The sequence below is a fragment of the Leucoraja erinacea genome, chromosome 4, assembly GCF_028641065.1.
Source record: "Leucoraja erinacea ecotype New England chromosome 4, Leri_hhj_1, whole genome shotgun sequence".
NCBI classification, from domain to species: domain Eukaryota; kingdom Metazoa; phylum Chordata; class Chondrichthyes; order Rajiformes; family Rajidae; genus Leucoraja; species Leucoraja erinaceus.
In genome coordinates, this window is record NC_073380.1 from 52,741,891 (window position 1) to 52,764,170 (window position 22,280).

The 22,280-nt window shown below is 45.5% G+C and overlaps 1 protein-coding gene across 1 annotated transcript in view; it reads left to right on the forward strand.

The window, feature by feature from the left end:
* The window catches only part of LOC129696407 (laminin subunit alpha-3-like), a 197,421-nt gene that overhangs the window by 132,242 nt on the left and 42,899 nt on the right, over positions 1-22,280 (forward strand). The window contains exons 42-50 of the mRNA XM_055634270.1: positions 8,706-8,819; positions 13,284-13,402; positions 14,014-14,094; positions 14,918-15,039; positions 16,497-16,547; positions 17,238-17,389; positions 18,811-18,921; positions 19,802-19,913; positions 20,535-20,681. Coding sequence (XP_055490245.1) covers positions 8,706-8,819; positions 13,284-13,402; positions 14,014-14,094; positions 14,918-15,039; positions 16,497-16,547; positions 17,238-17,389; positions 18,811-18,921; positions 19,802-19,913; positions 20,535-20,681 — 1,009 coding nt within the window. The remainder of the gene's footprint in view (positions 1-8,705; positions 8,820-13,283; positions 13,403-14,013; positions 14,095-14,917; positions 15,040-16,496; positions 16,548-17,237; positions 17,390-18,810; positions 18,922-19,801; positions 19,914-20,534; positions 20,682-22,280) is intronic.

The following is a 22,280-nucleotide window of genomic DNA, read 5'->3' on the forward strand; positions in this document are numbered from 1 at the left end:
AACATCACCCATCGTTTTTCTCCAGAGATGTTGCCTGACCCGCTGAGTTACTCCAGCACTTTGCATCTACCCACCTATCACTCACCAGGCTTTGTCCCGACTCCACCTCTCTCTTCCAGCTTTCTCCCCATTACTACAGTTTAAGTTTAGTTTATTGTCACGTGTACCGAGGTACGATGAAAAGCTTTTGCTGCGTACTAACCAGTCAGCGGAAAGATACATCATGATTACAATCGAGACATCCACAGTGTACAGATACATAGTAATGGGAATAACATGGATAATGCTTGGTGCAAGATAAAGTACACTCAGTCTGAAGAAGGATCCTGATCCAAATCGTCATTGTCCATGTTCTTCAGAGACGCTGCCTGACCCATTGAGTTACTCCAGCACATTGTATCTTTTTCTCTCTCAGAACTTGAATTGATTGAAAGCTACAGCATTGAAACAGGTCATTCGGCCGACCATCGAACATCCGTTCATACTAGTTCTATGTTATCCTATTGGTCTTTGTAATGGGTTGCTGTTTGCAAGGTGTTGTGCTGCCCTTAAGGCAGGGAGAACGTACAAACTCCGTACAGACAGCACCCGTAGTCAGGATCGAACCAGGGTCTCTGGCGCTGTTAGGCAGCAACTATACCGCTGTGCCACTGTGCCGCCCTTACGACATGGTGGACTTTCTTAAGCCCCTGACCAAATGCTCCTCCAGTAATTGAAAATGGGAATAGTGCAGACATCAGACATACAAAATAAAAAGCAAAATCATTTTTCACAGGTCAGGCAGCACCTGTGGAGAGAGAAACAGAGTGATTGTGTTAGGTTGTATTGCTATTACTCCATCTGACTGTATCTCGCAGGCAGTTTAACTCATAATAATCCCATCCCGACTTGTTGTGCTGTAGAAATATTGTCCTTTCATGGCAAAAGCATGTAGATGTGGTGATGTAAGTATGTATCAATGCATGTGACACTTGGGAGGGGTCTGTGTGTTTGTACGTGTGTTTGGTTTGTAGAGGTTTATTAGCGGAAAAGTATTAGTCGGCAGGGTGGGGAACTGTGTGCGTTAGCTCCACCCTGGGGCTTTTGCGTATAATTGGAGGATGTTGTAAGAACATGTTGTGATGTATTAGCACAGGTGACATTACCTCTTGTTTAGTCCACACTTTTGTTAGATCTAATCCCAAATACCAGTTTTATAACATGCGCTTTTAACAGATTTGTATCTAATAGCAACTTATGAAGGACCCAGAAAGAATGTAGGCTTTGGAGAGCGTGAAGAAGAGGTTTACCAGAATGGTAGACACAAAGTGCTGGAGTAACTCAGCGGGCCAGGCCACATCTATGGAGAAAAAAGATTGGTTTTGTTTCGGGTCAGGACACTTCTTCAGATGATCTAAAGAAGGATCCTGACCAGAAACATCACCCATCCTTTTTCTCCAGAGATACTGCCTGACCCGCTGAGTTACTCCAGCACTTTGTATCTATCTTTGGTATAAACCAGCATCTTCTGTTCTTTCTTTCTATGTTTTACCAGAATGGTGCCTCTTTTAGGAGGTATCAGCTACAAAGACAGTTTGCAAAACACAAAGTGTTGGAGTAACTCAGTGGGCCGCCCAGCATCTGTCCATGTTCTCTAGAGATGCTGCCTGACCCGCTGAGTTACTCCAGTACTTTGTATTTATCTCAAGATTCCAGCATCTGCTGTTCCTTCTTTCTCCATTGGGACAAAATAGGTTTGTTTTCTCTGGAGCATTGGAGGTTCAGGGGAGACCTGACAGATGTATATAAAATAATGAGAGGCATAGATAGGGTGGACAGTCAGTGCCCTTACCTAGGGTGGAAATGTCAAAGATTAGAGGGCATTGCTTAAAGGTGAGAGGGGGAAAGGTTAAAGGGGATGTGCAGGGGAAATGTTTCTTATACAGAGGGTGATGGGTGCCTGGAACACACTGCCGGGGTGGTGGCGGACGCAGACACGGTAGTGGCGTTTAAGAGTATTTTGGATAGCCACATGGATATGCAGGGGTAAAAGGAATGGGAGAGTAGATTAGTTTTACGCCATCGTGTTTGGCAGACATCATGGGCTGAAGGGCCTGTTCTTGTGTTGTACTGTTCTATTAAAGGAAAGCAAAGCCTGGAAAATAAAAAGCAAGGTAAATCAATGCTAAAGGCAAAACTAAAAGCATAGCATAAACAAGCATGAGTTTACTTTATAATAAAGACACAAAGTGCAGGAGTAACTCAGCAGGTCAGGCAGCATCTCTGGAGAACATGGATAGATGACGTTTTGAGTCAGGACTCTTTTCTTCTTCAGACCTGAAACGTCACCTATGCATGTTCTCCAGAGATGCTGCCTGATCTGCTGAGGTACTCCAGCACATTATGTCTTTTTTTGCAAACCAACTTTGTATCTTCAGGGATAGTTTCTTCCCAGCTGCCATCAGGCAACTGAACCATCCTACCAACAACTAGAGAGCGGTCTTGACCTACAATTTACCTCATTGGAGACCCTTGGACTATCTTTATCTTACTGGACTTTATTTTGCAATATACTGTACGTTATTCTCTTTACCCTGTATCTGCACACTGTGGACGGCTCAATTGCAATCATGTATAGCCTTTCTGCTGACTGGATAGCAACAAAAAGCTTTTCACTTTACCTCAGTACATATGACAATAAACTAAACTCAAACTCGAAGTAAAATCTTTTCACTGTACCTCGCTATACGTAACAATAAACAAAACTACTCTGGTTATTTTTCTAAAACCTTTCCCCACCTCGCTGTAAGTGACGCTGGCCACTGTGTTTTCATTCCTCCTTTATTTGTGTTGCTAAGATGATAACCGTGCTGGGAAGTGTACTTGTTTCAAGGGCAAAGTGAATGTACTCCAAAATATAGGGGAAGTGAGTGAGCAATTGTCTAGACACGTCTGGGTCCAGACGCAGGATAGGTGTGCGGTTGCCACACCTTCGAACCAGTAGCAACTAGACCTGCGAATGCGCCGGATTATTTGTCAGTGCCGGCTGGCTCAGGCTGACGTATAAACCTGAGTCAGCGAGGCTGAGTTTAAAGGTGGGGAGGAGGACACCGGAGATTGAATCAGCCTCCATTTGACACACCAGCTATAAAAGAAGCCTTTGGCAGTGAGCTTCCCATTTTAAGGTGTGCACCGAACGCAGAGACTGAAGGAGGATGCCTGAGTGTAATTTGTGGGCGAGGCGGCTGAAGGTGCTGGCGGTACTCCTGTCAATCCTCGGGCCATGTTTCGGAGGAATGAGGGCAATGGAAAAGCCAAAGAAAGTATCACGGAGAGCGGAAAATATTCTCCGGGACAGAGTCAACTGCAGAACGGTAACCTTCTAATCTGACATTGTTAAACATTGTTAAACATTTAGTGAGCAGGGCACAAAGTGCTGGAGTAACTCAGCGGGTCAGGCAACATCTGTGGATTGACAAGCGACGTTTCAGATCGAGACCCTTCTCCTACATTGACTGAGAAGGGCCAGTGGGTTTATAGTTCAAAGAAAATTTCCCTCAGGAGATCAGAGAAAATATGCCCCACAGTTGTTCAGCACCATCAGATAGATCTAGGGTTTAAATCATTTAATTGCTGTCTGTTTTATTTTTAAATTCTGTGATAATGAAAACTTGTGGTGCGTTTTCTCAAGTATTGAGGCTTTATTAGCTCAGAGGAACAACGAAGGGTACACAAAATGGGAGGGGAAAATGTGAGAAAAGTTAACAGTTTGTTGTCAGCTGAGGCAGATCTTGTTATTTTCATGTGTACAATGAATAGCTTTGTTCTGCATGCTGTTCAATCAAGTCAGATCAGATAAATGTAAAGGAAGGAACTGCAGATGCTGTTTTATACCGAAGATAGACACAAAGTGCTGGAGTAACTCAGCGGGTCAGGCAGCATCTCGGGAGAAAAAGAATAGGCGATATTTTGGGTTGGAACCCTTTTTCACAATGGGTGAAATCAAATGTAATCAAGGAAAACACAAGTACAGTAGATTGAGCAAAAGGGGGAAGATAAAGAGTGGAGAATATAGTGCTTGGTGCAGAATATATCTACAGACATCGTTGTGTGCACGGGCAAGTTGGGAAAGTTGGGCCGAAGGGCCTGTTTCCGTGCTGCATGACTCTGGAGAGTTGCAGCGATGTGAAGCACTGAAATAGGAATGGACATGTTTGAGGGGCTCGGCAGTGGGGGAGAGGGCATGCAGGCTGTACTGAGGCTGATCAGACTGTTGCACTACTGTGGGTTAATTTGTTGTATATTTATTTTGGTTGTTGTGGTGTCTAATATGCCTGTACAGGGAGTGCGGGTGTTCCAGTTCATATCTGGTGCATTTGACAAACAAACACTCCAGCTCTCTGGCTAATCGAAAGACTACAGATATTGAAATCTCGAGCAAAATTGCTCGAGGAACTCAGCGGGTCAGGCAGCATTTGTGTGTGGGGACAATGGACAGACAATGTTTCGGGTCATACGGAAGAACCCGTAATGTTGGCTGTCCATCCCCTCACTAATGATGTCTGACCTGCTAAGTTCGTCGAGCATTTTTATTCTACTCCTGCAGTGCAACCAAATCAAACTCTATAGAAGATCATGGTAGCCGAGGTATTGGTTGGTGTTGGGCAGTGTTCAAGAGTCTAATGTTTGTTGGGAATCGGTTGTTTTTGAAGCTGGAGGTCATGGTTCTCAGACTCCAGTACCTTCTTCCCGAGATGAGAGCGTGGCCAGGGTGGTGTGGGTCTCTGATGATGCTGGTTGCCTTTTTGAAACAGCGCCTCCTGTAGATCCCTTCGATGGTGGGGAGGTCAGTATCCTATGAAGGACCCGGCCATGTCCACCACTCTCTGTAGCCTCCCATGTACTTGGGCTTTTGAGTTACTAAACCAGGCAGTATAGCAACCAGTCAGTGTGCTCTGTACCATACATCCTATAACCTCCCTACTTATAATCAGACTGGGCTGGCCCTGAGGTTGCATCTATTTCTTTCTTCTCCTCTCCCCGTTGTGATCTTGTTTCTGTCTCAGTCGCTGAATCATTCCCTTAGCCTCTTCATTTCTTGCGGGAAGATATCACCATCTCTCTGCTCCGAGCCTCTTGTATTTCACCCTGGAGCCACTGAATGGGAAGAAGGGAGGTGCCATCAAAGTTGGGACCTCTCATAGCAATTCACAGCCAGCCAAGGTCCTCTGTGTGATGTGACGCGGGGAACCTTGGCCGCTGGTCTGACACGAACAGCCATGAGGTAGATAGATGATCGGACAATTGCGCTGATGAAGACACTGCAGATGCTGGTTTACAGAAAAGGACACAACGCGCTGGAGTAACTCTGCGGGTCAGGCAGCATCTCTGGAGAACATGGATCGGTGGTGTTTCAGGTCGGGACCCTTCTTCAGACCTGATGAAGTTTGGAAGGGGTTCTCTGTGTCTTTGATGGAATAATGGCGATGGGATGCGATGGGACCCGTGCTTATGGGAGGACCGTTCAGCAGTTGTGAAGGGGACAAGGCCGTTCCTGAGTCTGGTGGTGCACATTCTCCAGCTTCTGTACCTCCTGCTGATGGAAGCGGGGAGAAGAAAAAATGGGAGGGCCAAGACTTTGATTATGTTTGCTGCTTTCCTGAGGCAACGTGATGGTGGGGAGTCTGGTGTGTGTGATGGACTGGGCCAAACCAACAAATCTCTGCTATTTCTTGTGGTCTTAGGCAGAGCTATTCCCAAAGTTCGGTATTGGTGTTGGTTTATTATTGTCACGTGTACTGAGATGCAGTCAAATCATGTACATGAGTACAATCAAGCCATAAACAAGTACAAAAGTTAGTACAGAGTGCAGAATATAGTGTTATAGCATTACAGTTACAGGGAATGAGTGCAAGATCTGCAATTAGGTTGGCCAGTAGGTTTGCCCTGAATCCAAGTTAGATTCATTATTAATTGGTGATCATGGCCAGTGTTTTGTTGTGAATACCTTCCGCTGAACTGATAATGTTCCTCCTCTATCTGTCTTCGCTCCGCTGTGAAATAGTCCCAGATAGTCAGCCTTTCCCACTGTTTGTAACGTCTCAATCATATGGCAGGATTATTAAATAATGACTATGGCATGTTTGCCTTCGTCGCTTAGGGCACTGAGTGCAAGAGTCAGGAGGTCTCGATGCAGCTTTATAGGACTTTGGTTAAACAATAGACAATAGGAGCAGGAGTAGGCCATTCGGCCCTTCGAGCCAGCACCGCCTTTCACTGTGATCATGGCTGATCATTCACAATCAGTACCCCGTTCCTGCCTTCTCCCCATATCCCTTGACTCCACTATCTTTAAGAGCACTATCTAACTGAGAGCATCCAGAAAATTGGCCTCCGCTGCCTTCCGAGGCAGAGAATTCCAGATTCACAACTCTCTGGGTAAAAACGTTTTTCCTCATCTCCGTTCTAAATGGCCAACCCCTTATTCTTAAACTGTGGCCCCTGGTTCTGCACTCCCCCAATATTGGGAACACGTTTCCTGCCTCTAGCGTGTCCAATCCCTTAACAATCTTATGTTTCAATAAGATACCCTCTCATCATTCTAAACTCCAGTGAATACAAGCCCAGTCGATCCATTCTTTCTTCATATGTCAGTCCCGCCATCCCATGAACCTACGCTGCATTCCCTCAATATTACTACCTCAAATTTGGAGACCAAAACTGCAACAATACAGCAGATGTGGTCTCACCGGGGCCCTGTACAACTGCAGAAGGACCTCTTTGCTCCTATACTCAACTCCTCTTATAATGAAGGCTAACATGCCATTAGCTTTCTTCATTGCCTGATGTACCTGCATGCTTACTTTCAGTGACTGATATACAAGGCCACCCAGATCTCATTGCGCTTCCCCTTTTCCTAACTTGACAGCATTCAGATAATAATCTGCCTTCCTGTTCTTGCCACCAAAGTGGATAACCTCACATTTATCTGCATCTGCCATGCATCGGCCCACTCACCCAACCTATCCAAGTTACTTTGCATCCTCATAGCATCCTCCTCACAGTTCACACTGCCCACCAGCTTTGTGTCTTCCGCATACTTGGAGATGTTATATTTAAGTCCTTTGTCTAAATCATTAATATATATATTGTAAATAGCTGGGGTCAAAACCACGCAGTTTTGTGTCATCTGCAAATTTGCTAATATTACTTTGAATCCCTTCATCCAAATCATTGATGTATATTGTAAATAGCTGCGGTCCCAGCACCGAGCCTTGCAGTACCCCACTAGTCACTGCCTGCCATTCTGAAAGGGACCCGTTAATCCCTACTCTTTGTTTCCTGTTTGCCAACCAATTTTCTATCCATGTCAGCACTCTACCCCCAATACCATGTGTTCTAAATACACCTACTAATCTCCAATGTGGGACCTTATCAAAGGCTTTCTGAAAGTCCAGGTACACTACATCCACTGGCTCTTCCTTGTCCATTTTCCTAGTCAAAAATTTCCAGAAGATTAGTCAAGCATCATTTCCCCTTCGTAAATCCATGCTGACTCGGACTGATCCTTTTACTGCTATCCAAATGTGCCGCTATTTCATCTTTTATAATTGACTCCAGCATCTTCCCCACCATCGATGTCAGGCTAACTGGTCTATAATTCCCTGTTTTCTCTCACCATCCTTTCTTTAAAAGGAACAACATTAGCTACCCTCCAATCCACAAAATCCACAGGAATTGATCCTGAATCTGTAGAACATTGGAAAATGGTCCATGATTTCTAGAGCTACTTCCTGGGATGCAGACCATCAGGCCCTGGAGATTTATCAGCCTTCAGTCCCACCAGTCTACCCAACACCATTTCCTGCCTAATGTGGATTTATTTCAGTTCCTCCGTCACCCTAGGTCCTTTAGCCACGAGTACATCTGGGAGATTGTTTGTGTCTTTGTTAGTGAAGACAGATCTAAAGTACTGATTCAACTCGTTAGGCTGCATTTGGAGTATTTTCTCAAGGTAACATTGTCAAAAGACTAGAGGGTGTAGCTTTAGGGTGAGAAGGCAAAGTTTGAAGGAGATGTTTGGGACAACTTTTTTTACACAAAGGGTGGTGGGTGCCTGGAACATGCTGACCGGAGTGGTGTTTGAGGCAAATACGATAGGCACAGAGAGGTGCGAGCAAGTCATCGAATGTTTACGTAACTCGTACGTCAAAGCAAACTCCTGCAGATGCCGACAATCTGAAATAAAAACAAAATGATGCTGGGAACACTTAGCAGGTCGGGCAGCATCTATGAAGGGAGAAACAGAGTTAACGTTTCAGGGCAGAGACCTACAAAAATGTTATTGCCTGAAGCATTTCCATAACTTGAGCTAATTTGTAATTCTGTCTTTATGGATGTAATGTATAGGAAGGAACTGCAGATGCTGGCAAAGATAGACACAAAATGTTGGAGTAACTCAGCGGTTCAGTTTGCATCTCTGGAGAAAAGGTATAGGTCTGAAGAAGGGTTCCAAGCTGAAACGTAACCTATTCCTTTTCTCCAGAGATGCTGTCTGACTCGCTGAGTTACTCCAGTACTTTGAGCCTTTTTGCTGGAAGTAAACTCTGCTTGGTTCTTTATTGGTGACTTTTTTCCTGTTTGTCACCGCTGTCGGTGGCGTGTGTGTCTCCCTCTTTCCTCCCCTGGCTCCCAGTGTTAACTCACATCTCCTCCACTGTTGACAGAAATGCAGCGATGGATATTACATAGAAAACCCGGGATTTTACTTGGGGCGATGTGTTCCTTGTCGCTGTCATGGTCATTCAAACCTGTGTGAAGCACGAACCGGAAAATGCATCGTAAGTAGCAATAGTTCACGAATTCTTTATTTGTCATGTATGCAACTGCACAGTGAAATTCGTTTTGCATATATTACACATGTAGGCGCCACCATTTACCATTTTCGGTGACATTATTCAAAGTCCGATCGGACCATGCGCTTGATGTACTGGAGCAGTTCCCGCAAACCGATGTCCCGACACTGAGATAGTTTTAGTTTTAATTTCAGAGATACAGCCCTTTGGCCCACCAGGTCCATGCTAACTATCGCCCCCCTCCCCCCATTCACGCTGGTTCTATGTTATCCTACTTTCCCATCCACTCCCTACGCATCAGGGCAGTTTACAGAGGGCCAATTAACCTACAAACCTACACTTCTTTGGGATTTGGGAGAAGACTGGAGCACCCGGAGGCAACCCACGCAATCACAAGAAGAGCGTGCAAACTCCACCCAGACAGACAGCAGCCGAGGTGGGGATCGAACCCAGGTCTCTGGAGCTGTGCGGCAGTGGCTCTACCAGCTGTGCCACTGTGTCACAGTAATTTGGATTTAATTGTTTAAAGTGTTATTGTTTGTGTACAGCAGGTTCGATCACCGCTGCATCTTGTCTCCTCCCTCTCCATCTCCCTGTCTCCGTTTCTCACGTTCCCTCAATCCCTCTTCTGTATAAACCATCTTACTCAGAAACCTCTCTCACACACAATGGTGCAGCTGGTACAGCCACTGCCTCCTAATGCTGGAGATCTGGGTTTGATTCTGACCTTGGCTGCTGCCTATGTGGACCGTGTTTATGTTGAGGTTTTTTTATTGTCGCATGTACCGAGGTAGAGTCAAAAGCTATATTTTGCACGTTAGCTAATCAATCAGGTCGATACTGGTAGGTCAGGACAATCACTCTATTTGGTCAAGGACAGTCAGTTGTGGAATAAAAGGGGAAGATAACTTTTCCCAACAGCTGGTAAGTGTTTTCAAACTTCTGTACATCTTTAGAGATGGAAGAGGGGGGAGAGAGCCCTGGGGTGAGACCGTTGTCCTTGCCGATCAGCAATGAACCCCATACATTGACGCAAATAGAATAAGGCACTATGGGCCAAAGAACCTCCTGGGAACACAAATTACCAATTACAATTTACAAACCTGTACGTTCTCCGGAGAGTCGAATGTAAGAGGAATGTTATTGGCGGAAATAAGATAAGATAAGATAAGATAAGATACATTTATTGTCATTTGGATCGAATACGGGTCAAACGCTGTGAGGCCGTAACTTGCCGCTGCATACATACCGCCCAAAGTGTACCACGGACACAACATAACGTGTGGATCTAGGCATCACATCGCTGTGATGCAAGGCCAAATAAACTTATTTCCCACTGACTAGGGGGCCCCCCCCCCTACGGATGTCAGAGTACAAAGTATACACTCCCCCCGTGACCGCGATGGCAATGGTTTCTTCTTGCCATTAAAGCCATGCAGGTTTGTGGTGCTTCAGTGAAAAACCGGGTCCCAGTGTGTAGAGCCCTAGTGTATGTGGTGCTCGCTGGTCGGCGCGGACTCAGTGGGCCGAAAGGCCTGTTTCTGCACTGTATCTCTAAAGTCTAAAGTAAAGTGGGAAAGAGACTCGGAGTGGAAAGTTGTAAAGTCGCCGTTGCGAGATCCCCTGAAAAGTGAGATATGGCCCTCCAGGGAGCCGCGATTCTGCGGTGCCCATTTCCAAAGATAAGTCGTTGAGCTTCCGAGGAAACCGGTTAGCAGCAGCAGCAGTTTTATTAGCAGCAGTGCTCCAAGGTACAGTAAACCCGTTTTTGGTCGGCCAGCCCCGCGACGGCGACATGATGTACAATTGAGCCATCGGCTTCTGCATAGATGTAGGCCGCTCCGTTTAGCCCCAAAGAACGGAAACCCAACGAAAATAGTTCGTCGGGTCTCCAATGAGGTCGATGGATTCAAGAGGTTTCCCCTCCCCCCTCCCCCATCCCATGGTTTCCCCCCCTAATTAGCACTGGGAACACACTTTTTCCAAAAAATAACTGGTTACTACGTTTTAAAACACAGACAGGGGAGGAGAGAGTGACTGGGGTGAGACTGGTTGACCTTGCCGAGCAGGGTGAACCTGGATCATTGAATAATAGAATAAGGCACAATGGGCCAAAGAACCTCCTGGGAGTGTCCATTTATTACCAAGATACAATTTGTGAACACAATCTCCGCAAGGTCGAATGTAAGAGGAAAGTTATTGGCGGAAATAAAGACACATAGTGCGGGAGTAACTCAGATTCAGATTCAGATTCAATTTTAATTGTCATTGTCAGTGTACAGTACAAAGACAACGAAATGCATTTAGCATCTCCCTTGAAGAGCGACATAGCAAACGATTTGAATAAAAATAAATAATAAGATAAAAAATAAATAAACTCAGCGGGTCAGGCAACATCTCTGGAGAAAAGGGAAAAAGATGCCCCCTCCTAGGAGGGGGCATCTCCTAGGATGACATTCTCCTAGGATGCTGCCCGACCCTCTGAGTTGTTCCAGCACTTTGTGTCCCTTTTACCACTCGGGGACATGGGATGAGTCTTGCCCACGACATCAGACCCTGACAAACACACAGAAAAAAACCCCACATGAAGTTGATTTAAAAATTGTCACAGCACTCAGGAGGAATGTGAGAGCAAATCTTCCAAATAGAAAAGAATTGGCTGTATTTCCTCAGGGCAGAGTTTAACAAGCAGATTTTAAATTGTAATCCAGCTGTCTGCATCCCAGTCCCTCCCCTCAGTGGAACAACTCCACATAGCTGGGGGGCTGGGAGTGAGGCCGATGTAGGCAATTGTATGCTGCTGTGATTTAACATGGCCCAGAGAAGCAAATATATGCTCCAATTCTGGTCTATTTCTCGTTTTTTAAGTCGTAATTGATGTTTTTTTAATGCATTTTGCAAATATTCTCATCGGACAATTTGAAATCTCAATGGTTGCTGGAAGAAAATCTTACAGCACAAAAGGAGACCATTTGGCCCGGACGTGGAATGGGCCCTGATCCCTGGTATATATCCAGGTTCATAGTCAGTGGTGGCGTTGGATCAAACACACAATCCTCTACAGACAGTGCGGCTGTCTGCTGAACCATAACCGATCCAGTTTCCCACCGTTCCCTTGCTCCTAGTTCTGTAAAAACTAATGAACTTAGAATGACCGAATCAATGTCACACAGAGACTAAACTGCAGAGAGTCATGGACATAGCCCAGACACAACTCCCTGCCATCGACTCCATCTAATTCAGTTTAACTTATTAATGTCACATGTACCGAGAACAGTGAAAAGCATTTTTGTTGTGTGCTAACCAGTCAGTGAAATGACTATACATGATTAACGTCACGCCGTCCACAGTGTATAGATACAGGATAAAAGAAATAACGTTTAGTGCAAAATAAAGTCCGATTAAAGATAGTCCAAACTGATCTGTTTTGTAGTAAATGCCTACTATGTTCTGTGTGCTGAAACAAAGCAAGAATTTCATTGTCCTATCAGGGACACATGACAATAAACTTACTTTAACTTGAACTTGAACAATGGTCTCCCATGAAGTAGATAGCTGTTCAGGACCGCTCTCTAGTTGGTGATAGGATGGTTCAGTTGCCTGATAGCAACTGGGAATAAACTGTCCTTGAATCTGGAGGTGTGCGCTTTCACACTCCTCTACCTCTTGCCTGATGAGAAGAGGGAGCATCTGGGGTGAGATTTGTCCTTCTTTATGCTGGTGGCCTTGCCGAGGCAGCGTGAAGTGTATATGGAGTCAATGGAAGGAGATTGGTTTGCATGATGGTCTGGGCGGCGCCTACAACTCTGGGATTTCTTGCGGCCTTGGATGGAGCTGTTCCCAGACCATGTTACACTTCATTCTGCCTCAGGAAAGTAGCCAACATAATCAAGGACCACTCATTCCCTCTTCTCCCCTCTCCCGCCAGGCAGGAGATGCAAAGGCTTCAAAACACATACCACCAGATTCAGGAACAGTTTCTTCCCCGCTGGTATCACACGGCTGAATGGTCCTCCATCTATCACGTCTCTGCCCATTGCTGAAACTTAAGCAGACATTAAATGCTGGGAAACTCAGTGGGCCAGGCAGCATCTGTGGATGGAATGGACAGGATGGGAACCTTCTTCAAACTGACCCGATGTGTTTCTCCAGCACTTGCGTTATTCTCAGTGTTTATATCTTTTAAGTGGATCAAGTGTTTATAGTGGATTTAAGTGTTATAGTGAGAAGGGAATGATTTAATAGGAACTTGTTGTGGTACTCGTTCATGCGGAGGGTGAAACAAGCTGGCAGAGGAGGCAGTTGAGGCGGGTACAATAACAACATTTAAAAGACACTTGGCCAGGTGGGGCGAGTGTAGATGGGGCATCTTGGTCGGCGTGGGTAAGTTGGGGCAAAGGGCCTGCTGTATTACTCTGTGACTCTAACTGGTGTTGTCTTCTTTAACAGAACTGTCAACATAACACGGAGGGGGATCACTGTGAACGGTGTCAGCCCGGTTTCTTTGGCAGTGCCACCCGGAGTGTCTGCAGAGCCTGTGCTTGTCCACACACAGGGCCCAGCAACAAGTAAGCACCACACAACCAAACACGGTGTCACAGCTCTGTGAGCAAACACCGAGTGCCGGGTCAGCATCTGTGCAGGGAAATGGGCAGATAACGTTTTGGGTTCCAATAACCATTCCTCAGGGAGGAGAAAGCTGGCAAAGAGAGGTGGGGAAGAACTTAGTCTGGCAAGTGATTGATAGACACAGGTTGGGGGGGGGGGTTATTTGGCAGATGGCTGGAGTAAGTCACAGAGGTGATAGGGAGACAAAATGGTGTCAGATAAGGAGGTCATGCAAAGTTGGAGGCAAGGAAATGGGTGGAAGTGAGGGAGGGGAAAGAAAGGGAACAAAAGGGAATTGGGGGAGTCATGATAGGAGAGGAGCATACAGAGGAGGGAGAGGGGTTTAGATTGGAAGATACAGTATGTAAACAGGCCTTCCGGGGCGGATGGGAGATGGTGGGAGAAATGTGTGTTCACTGGTGTTGGTGCGGGGCAGGGAAAGAGAGAAGGCATGGGGGGTCATGACTTAAAATTGCAGAATCCAGTCTTCATACTGTTGGGTTGCAGTGAGATGCTGTTCCCCGATATCATCCTGATTCTTTGATCATCTGTAACTTGCTTCCCTTCACAGCTTTGCCACACGGTGTGATGAGGTTAATGGTGCCATGAGGTGCTCCTGTAAACCAGGCTATAACGGGACAAAATGCGAGAGGTTAGTCTTTCATCATTAATCACAATGCCAAGCTTTGTAAAGCAATGGTGTTATTGGTTCATTACTGTCGTGTGTACCGTCATACAGTGAAAAGCTTGGCTTGCTCGCTATCCCGTTAAATCACATGATACATGGGCACAATTAAGCCATACACAACTCCTCTTGTGTATCAGTCCCCTGGAATCGGGCGAGAAAATAGAAAAGGCACAGGATCGTAGAACACAGGCCCTTCGACCCACAATGTCCATGCCGAACATGATGCCAAGTTAACTATGCAACTAAGCTCTCTATCTTTATATGTTATTATGGGACAGAGGAGTATGTTGCACTCAGATGACACAGTGGTGCAGCAGTGAAGTTGAGCCAGAGACCCGGGTTCGATCCTGACTATGGGTGCTATCCGTACGGAGTTCGTACATGCACTGGTTTCCTTCAACATTCCAAAGATGCACTGGTTTGTTGGTTAATTGACTTTGGTAAAAATTGTAAATTGTCCCTGGTGTTGTGTAGGATAGTTTTAGTGTACGGGGCGATCGCTGGTCGGCATGGACTGGTCGGGCCGAAGGACCTGTTTCCGTGCTGTATCTTTAAAGTAAACTAAAGTAAAAACAAGGAACGGCAGATGGTGGTTTAGACCAAAGATTCTGGAGTAACTCAGCCGATCAGGCAGCATCTCTGGAGAGAGGACCCGACCTGAAACGCCACCTGCTGTAAGCTTTCTCCCCAGAGATGCTGCCTGACCCGCTGTGTTGTCCAGCCCTTTGTGTCTGCCTCTTAAATGAAAGTAAAGTTGCATTGACGTGACTCTGATTGAATCCCACAGGTGTGCTGCAGGATATTTTGGGAACCCACTGGAGATCGGGAATCAATGCCGGAGATGTCAGTGCGGCAATTCTGAGACGACCAGCTGTGATCCCTTGACAGGACAATGTAACAGCTGCCCAGGTATTACCTCGCAGAACAAAGAGAATTGGGGCAGGAGCTGGTATTCATAAGTTAAACGGAGCCCATCAAGTCCACTCTGCCATTCCATCATGGCTGATCTACCTTCCCCTCTCAACCCCATTCTCCTGCCTTCTCCCCATACAACATTCTCCCCATAAACACCTTTCTTAATCAAGAAATCTGTCAATCTCCACATTAAAATAAGCATTGACTTAGCCTCCATAGCCTTCTGTGGTAATGAATTCCACAGATTAATCACCCTCTGCCTAAAGAAATTCCTTCACATCTCCTTTCTAAAGCTACATCCTTTTACTCTGAGGCTGTGCCCTCTTGTCCTAGACTCTCCCACGAGTGGAAACATCCTCTCCACATCCACTCTATCCAGACCTTTCACTATTCGGTAAGATTTGCTAATGAGTACAGGTCCAGTGTCATCAAACGCTCATCATATGTTAGCCCAATCTTTCCTGGGGCCATTCTTGTAAACCTCCTCTGGATATTTTCCACCGCCAGCACATCCTTCTTCAGATATGGGGTCTAAAACTGCTCACAATACGCCAAATGCGGTCTGACCAGTGCCTTATGAAGCCTCAGCATTGCATCTGTGGTATTGGTATTGGTCATGTTTACTGAGATACTGTGAAAAACTTTATTTTGCGTGCTATCCAGTGAGATCATGCTGCACATGTAACGTCAGGTAGTGCAAAAGGGAAAATAAACACAATGCAGAATGTAGTGTTACAGTTACAGAAAAAGTGCTGGTGAAAAAAAGTCCAAGGGCCATAACAAGGTTGGGTGGAAGATTGGGAAATTATTCTTTGCTTATGAGAGGACCATTCAGTATTCTGATAACAGCTGTTCCTGAATCTAGTAGTACACGATTTCAAGCTTCTGAATCTTTTGCCCAATGGGAGACTCTTCGAGTCATAAAGTAATACAGCATGGAAACAGGCCCTTCAGCCCAACATGCTCCATATATCACACTCACCTGCTGTGTTTGGTCTATATCCCGCCAAACCTTTCTTATCCATGTGCCTGTCCAAATGTATTTTAAATGTTGTACAGGGTAATAGTACCTGCCTCAACTACCTCCTCCGGCAGCTCGTTCAAAATACCCACCACCCTCTGTGTGAAAAAGTTACCCCCCAGGTCCGCAGGGTAAATGCACTTTTTGAAATTGATTTTGTTTGAGAAGAGGAAATCTTGAGAGGGGAGAAGGGGGTGTGCATGGTCCTTGATTATGTTGGTTACTTTCCTGAGTTGATGGTTAGCAGGGACTCAATGGGCTGAAGGACCTCTTTCTGCATCACATCTCTCTTTCTGATTCCGTAGAATGTTTTAAACTGGAACAAGTAAATTCCTATTTCCGGTCTTTCTCTTTAGAATCCCCACACTCATTGCATTTATCCTGAGGTCCTCGACATGACCGCTCATGAATATGTTTTGTTCCTTCACAGACTGTAATAATGAGGAACACAAAGACACCAGCTCTGATGGAAAGTGCGACAGTGAGTAAAACAGCCCCCTCGCCTCTGTCCTGACTCTGGGAGCGTTGGGTGGGGAAGGTTGAGTCCCTGGGGTTCGAGCACAGTAGGCACTGCCTCACACCGCCAGGGACTCAGGTTTGATTCTGACCTCAGGTTCTGTCTGTGTGGAGTTGTCTATGTTGGCCACGGGTTCGTTTGCCCAAACCGTGATTGCTCTCAATCTTCAAGCTTGAAAGCGCGCACCACCAGACTCAGGAACAGCTTCTTCCCCTCTGTTATAAGGCGTCTGTATGTTCTCCCTGTGACCGCATGGGTTTTCGCTGGGTGCTCCGGTTTCCTCCCACACTCCAAAGACGTACAGATATGTAGGTTAATGGCCTTTGGTAAAATTGTAAATTGTCCCTAGTGTGTAGGATAGTGCTAGTGTACAGGGTGATCGCTGGTCGGCGCAGATTCGGTGGGCTGAAGGGCCTACTTCCACACTGTATCTCTAAAGTCTAAAGTGTAGTTCGGAGTTTAGTTGGAGTTTGTGGTGTTCACGAGCCTGATGGGTGTTGGGCAGAAGCTGCCCCTGAACCTGAACGTTACAAGAAGGGATGCCCGACGTGGGACAAGTCTGATCATGTGAGAGATGTATCGCTGTGTCTGCCAGTGTTTGGTTTCTGTGCCAGTGGAGCACTGCCGTGCTAACCTGTTCTTCTTGTGTCCCAGTCTGTGATAGCTGTGTAGAAACATTGCTGGTTGACCTGAGCAAGATGGATTCGGACATCCAGAAAATCAAACTGCAACTTCAGAATGCAAACATCAGTGCTAGTGCACGACTCCAAATGGACAACTTGGACAAGGCCATCAAACGGACCGAGGTAGACACGGTGGTCAACGGTCAACAGCGCTTTATTGTCACATGTGCAAACGCACAGTGAAACTCTTTTTCTTGCATACAGTTCATTAAAGTATTGCCATACCCAAGCACAATCCCTGATTACCAAAGTTCATAAGTTCATAAGTTATAGGAGCAGAGTTAAATGATTCAGCCCATCATCGACTCCGCCTTTCATCCATGGCAAATCGATCTTTCCCTCTTAACCCCATTCTCCTGCCTTCACCCCATAACCCTTAAACATATCCATTGACTTGACCTCCACAGCCGTATGTGGCAATGAATTCCACAGATATACTACCCTCTGACAAGAAATTCCTGCTCATCTCTTTTCTAAAGGTACATTATTTTATTCTGAGGCTATGGCCTCAGGTCCTAGATTCTCCCAGTAGTGGAAACATCCTCTCCACATCCACTCTATCCAGGCTTTTCACTGTTGGTTTGTTTTAATGAAGTTACCCCTCATCCTTTTAAACTCCAGCCAATACAGGCCCAATGCTGTCAAACGCACAAAATATATCTGGACCATCTCCAATGCCAGCACTTGCTTCCTCAGATATGAGGCCGAAACTGTTCACAATACTCCAAATGCAGTACTTTATAATGCCTCAGCATTACTTCTCTGTAACAAGTGTACAGTAGTAGTCCACATTTCCAAAGTCTAGTCCAGTCCGCACGCTCAGTCTCAAGGAGTCATGCCCCAGGCTGCTGTTTGGGCCTTCAGCGATGGCCTCATCCCACAGCTCACCTTTTGCAACCGTGTGTACTCGCTGCATCACACCTGCCTCAGAACTTCACATAGCAACCTCCCTCAATGTTTCAACTTTGCCGTGATTGTAAAACCTTGTGTATTTTTCGTCTTAAACAAAATGTTAGTTTAGTGCTTAAAAATACCCAATTAATACCAAACCCATTTGTGATTTCTTGGTTAGGTTGATGTGGTGTATATGTTGGAGAGGAAAAAGTATGTGATTGTGAGTGTGTGTCTGTGAGAGAGGGGCATTTGTGAGATAATGTAAGTGTGTGAGAATGTGTGCGGTGAGAGTGTGTGTATGTGAAAAAATGTGTGTGTGTGTGTAAGAGTATGTGAGATAGTGTGTATGTGAGAATGTGCGAGAAAAGTATATGTGAGAGTGTGTGAATGTATGTATGTGAAAGCGTGGGAGTGTACATGAGAATTTGTGTGTGTGAGAATGTGTGGGAGAATGTGTGTGTGAGAGAGAATGTGTGTGAGAGAGAATGAGAGTAAATTTGAAAGTAATTCACCTAAAATTTATGATTTTGGAATGTATTTTCTAGTGGACTGAAAATGATTTATAGCATGTAAAGTTTGCTAAAAATATACCTGAAGTAACAAATGGAGTTGTCTCAATGTAGCTGAAGTGAGTTGTTTGTGTGTTTCAGTCGGATCTGGATGCGTACCGATCCATCGTCAACACACAGGTGAAACAGACTGACAATTTGGAAAATGACAACCTGAATCTCATTCAAGATATCAACGCTCTCGAAGAAAAGGCAAGCACCTTCTCCCATTTTGAAATATACAACGTGTCTTTACAAGGGTGTAACATGGTGATGGAGATAAGGGAAAGGTGGGGAAACATTTGGAAAAACACCATCCCACCTGAGAGAAGTCGTAATGGGACATAGCACTGTACAGCACAGGAACAGTCCCTTTGGCCCACAATGTCCGTGCCAAACATGATTTCAACTCGTAATTGTACACGCTTTTATAGCTTCCTCTGGCAGCTCGTTCCAGATACGGACTACCATCTGAGTGAAAAAGTTGTCCCTGAGGTCCTTTTAAATCCTTCCCCTCTCACCTTAAACCTATGCCCGAAAGTTTTTAAATCCTCTCATAAGTTCGTAAGTTCTAGTAGCAGATTTAGGCCATTCGACCCATCATGTTTACTCCGCCATTCAATCATGACTGATATATCTTTCCTTCTAAACCCCATTCTCCTGCCTTCTCCCCATATCCCCTGACCTCTCGGAAAAAGTCTGTGAGTGTTCACTTTATCCATGCCCCTCATGATCTTGTACCCCCTCAATAAGGTCACCCCTCAGCCTCCTATGCTCAAAGAAGTCCCAGCCTACCCAACCTCTCCCTATAACTCAAGTCTCCAAGCCCAGGTAACATCCTGGTGAATCTCTTCTGCACCCTTTCCAACAAGCTGGGAATCCAATGTTTAGTTTAGTTTAAAGAGTTTAGAGAAACAGCACAGAAGTGGGCTCTTCTCCACACCGAGTCTGCACTAACCAGTGATCCCCGCACATTAAGGCCGCATTGCTTGGAGCGTATGTTAGGGGCTGCGCATGGATGTGGGGCTGGGCTCTGCAGACTGGAGTTTTATTGCAAGCCCTGTTCTAACACTGGATAATGTTTCATGTTAAGGCGGAAAAGAATTCGCGGAGCACGCAGCAGCTACTAACGTCGGTGGACGTGACCACGCAACGGGCACGTGACCTGCTGACAAACGTAGAAAATGTGGCAATGAACATCTCAGGTAAGGGGGCAAGGGTCAAGAATGTTTTACTGTTGTACGTTCTGAAACGGAACAGTGAAATTCTTACTTGCAGCAGCACAACAGATGCACACACACACACTTCATTTATAATATACTCCACATGCAAACCAGTGCTTTGTGAAGTTACGAAATAACATCCCATCTAAAGAACGGCACACTGGCACAGCGGTAGAGTTGCTACCTTTCAGCGCTAAAGACGTGTAGATTTGTAGGATAATTGGCTTCTGTAAATTGCCCCAGAGCTAGTGTATGGATGATCATTGGTCGGCATGGACTCGGTGGGCCAAAGGGCCTGTTTCTAATCTTTATTTCTAAACTAAATTAAACTTTAATCTTCTATGCCCTGACCTATGAAGTCAAGCAATATTTGCCTCCTTCACCACTCCAACCAAATATGGTTTCACCAAATTCATAGAGTCATGGAGTATGAAAAAGACCCTTCGGCCCAGCTTGACCATGCCGACCAACAAGCCCCATCGACACTAGTCCCACCTGCCTGCGCTTGGCCCATAACCCTTCTAGGTGTTGTAAGCAAACTTTGTTGCAAAGGCAGAACGGAAAGGCTTTTCTCCTGCAGTGTGGTTTTGTTTCTCCTTTCAGATCTCCTCAAGAAGCTGAAGGATATTGGGTCCGGAGGCACTGTGCAGAACATGACCGAGGTAGAACGAATGCTCAACGAGATGAGGGGCCTCAACTTCGACGAGGAGAGGAAGGTGGCAGATCGGGAAAAGACTGAATCTGAACTATGTAAGCCCTGTTAAATTCTGCTTTCCTGCAAAAGAATGGGAGGGTTGATGCGGCACCTTCCTTCAGAGCTGCTGCTGGGCTGAAGGCAGAGTTGGGTTCAGTTTAGTTTATTGTCAGCCGTACCGACCGAGGTACAATAAAAAGCATTTTGCTGCATGTTATCAGTCAGCAGAAAGACAATACATGATTACAATCAAGCTACCCACACTGTACAGATAAATGATAAAGGGAATAATGTTTAGTGCAAGATAATGTCCAGTAATGTCCGATTAATGATAGTCTGAAGGTCTCCAATGAGGTTGATGATAGCTCGGGACCGCTCCCTAGTTGTTGGTAGGATGGTTCAAAGTGAGACGAAGATGGAAAGGGTGCAGGAGAGATTCACCAGAATGTTAACTGGGCTTGCGGGCTTGAGTTGTAGGGTAAGTTTGAAATGGCTGGAGATAGACACAAAAAGCTGGAGTAACTCAGTGGACAGGCAGCGTCTCTGGAGGGAAGGAATGGGTGACATTTCGGGTCGAGACCCTTCTTCAGACTGGTTAGGGATAAGGGAAACGAGAGATATAGAACAATGAGAGAAAGCTATGCAAAATAACGATGATAAAGGAAACAGACCATCGTTAGCTGTTTGTTGGATGAAAACGAGAAGCTAGTGCGACTTGGATGGGGGAGTGATAGAGAGCGAGGGAATGCCGGGGCTACGTGAAGTTAGAGAAATCAAAATTCATACCACCGGGTTGTAAACTGCCCAAGCAAAATATGAGATGCTGTTCCTCCAATTTGCGTTTTAGCCTCACTCTGACAATGGAAGAGACCTAGGCCAGAAAGGTCTGTGTGGGAATGGGAAGGAGAATGAAAGTGTTTAGCAACCCGGATGGTTGCTACTTGGATGAAATGGCTGGGACTTTTTTTTCTTGCTTATCATCGTTTTTCTTGATTATCATACCTCAATACATGTGACAATAATAAACCTAAATCTAAAAAGCCAGAGTGTAGAATATAACGTTGCACTTCTATGGCATTACAGTTACAGAGAAAGTGCAATAAAAAAGTGCAAGGTCTGCAATGCAGTAGGCTGGTAGATCAGGACTACAACCTAGCATATGGGAGAAAAGTTTAACAGTTTAATATCACCAGAAAAGAAGCAGTTCCTGAATGGGGTGGTGAGTGGATTCAAGCTTTTGTATCTTCTGCCCGACGGAAGAGGGGAGAAGAGGGAATGACTGGGGAGTGAGTGGTTGATCCTTAATAATGTTGCCTGCTTTCCCGAGGCAAAGGGAAGTATAGATGCAGTCGATGGTGGTGAGTCTGGTCTGTGTGATGGACTGGACTACATCCACAACTTTCTGCTTGTGGTTTTGGGCAGAGCTGTTCCCAAACCAAACTCTGATGCATCCCGATAAAATCCTTCTTACAGCTTCTTGCTGGGTTTTGAGCATCGTATATAACATCCGCTACCAGACAAGCTGGAATCCATCTGTTCTGCAGGCTTGTTTTACCAACATATTATCTGCCACCTTATAACCTAAATTCCTTGTGTGCAATATCATGAAAAGATTAAATAGAGTAAATGCACAGAATAGGGAAATCGAAAAATAC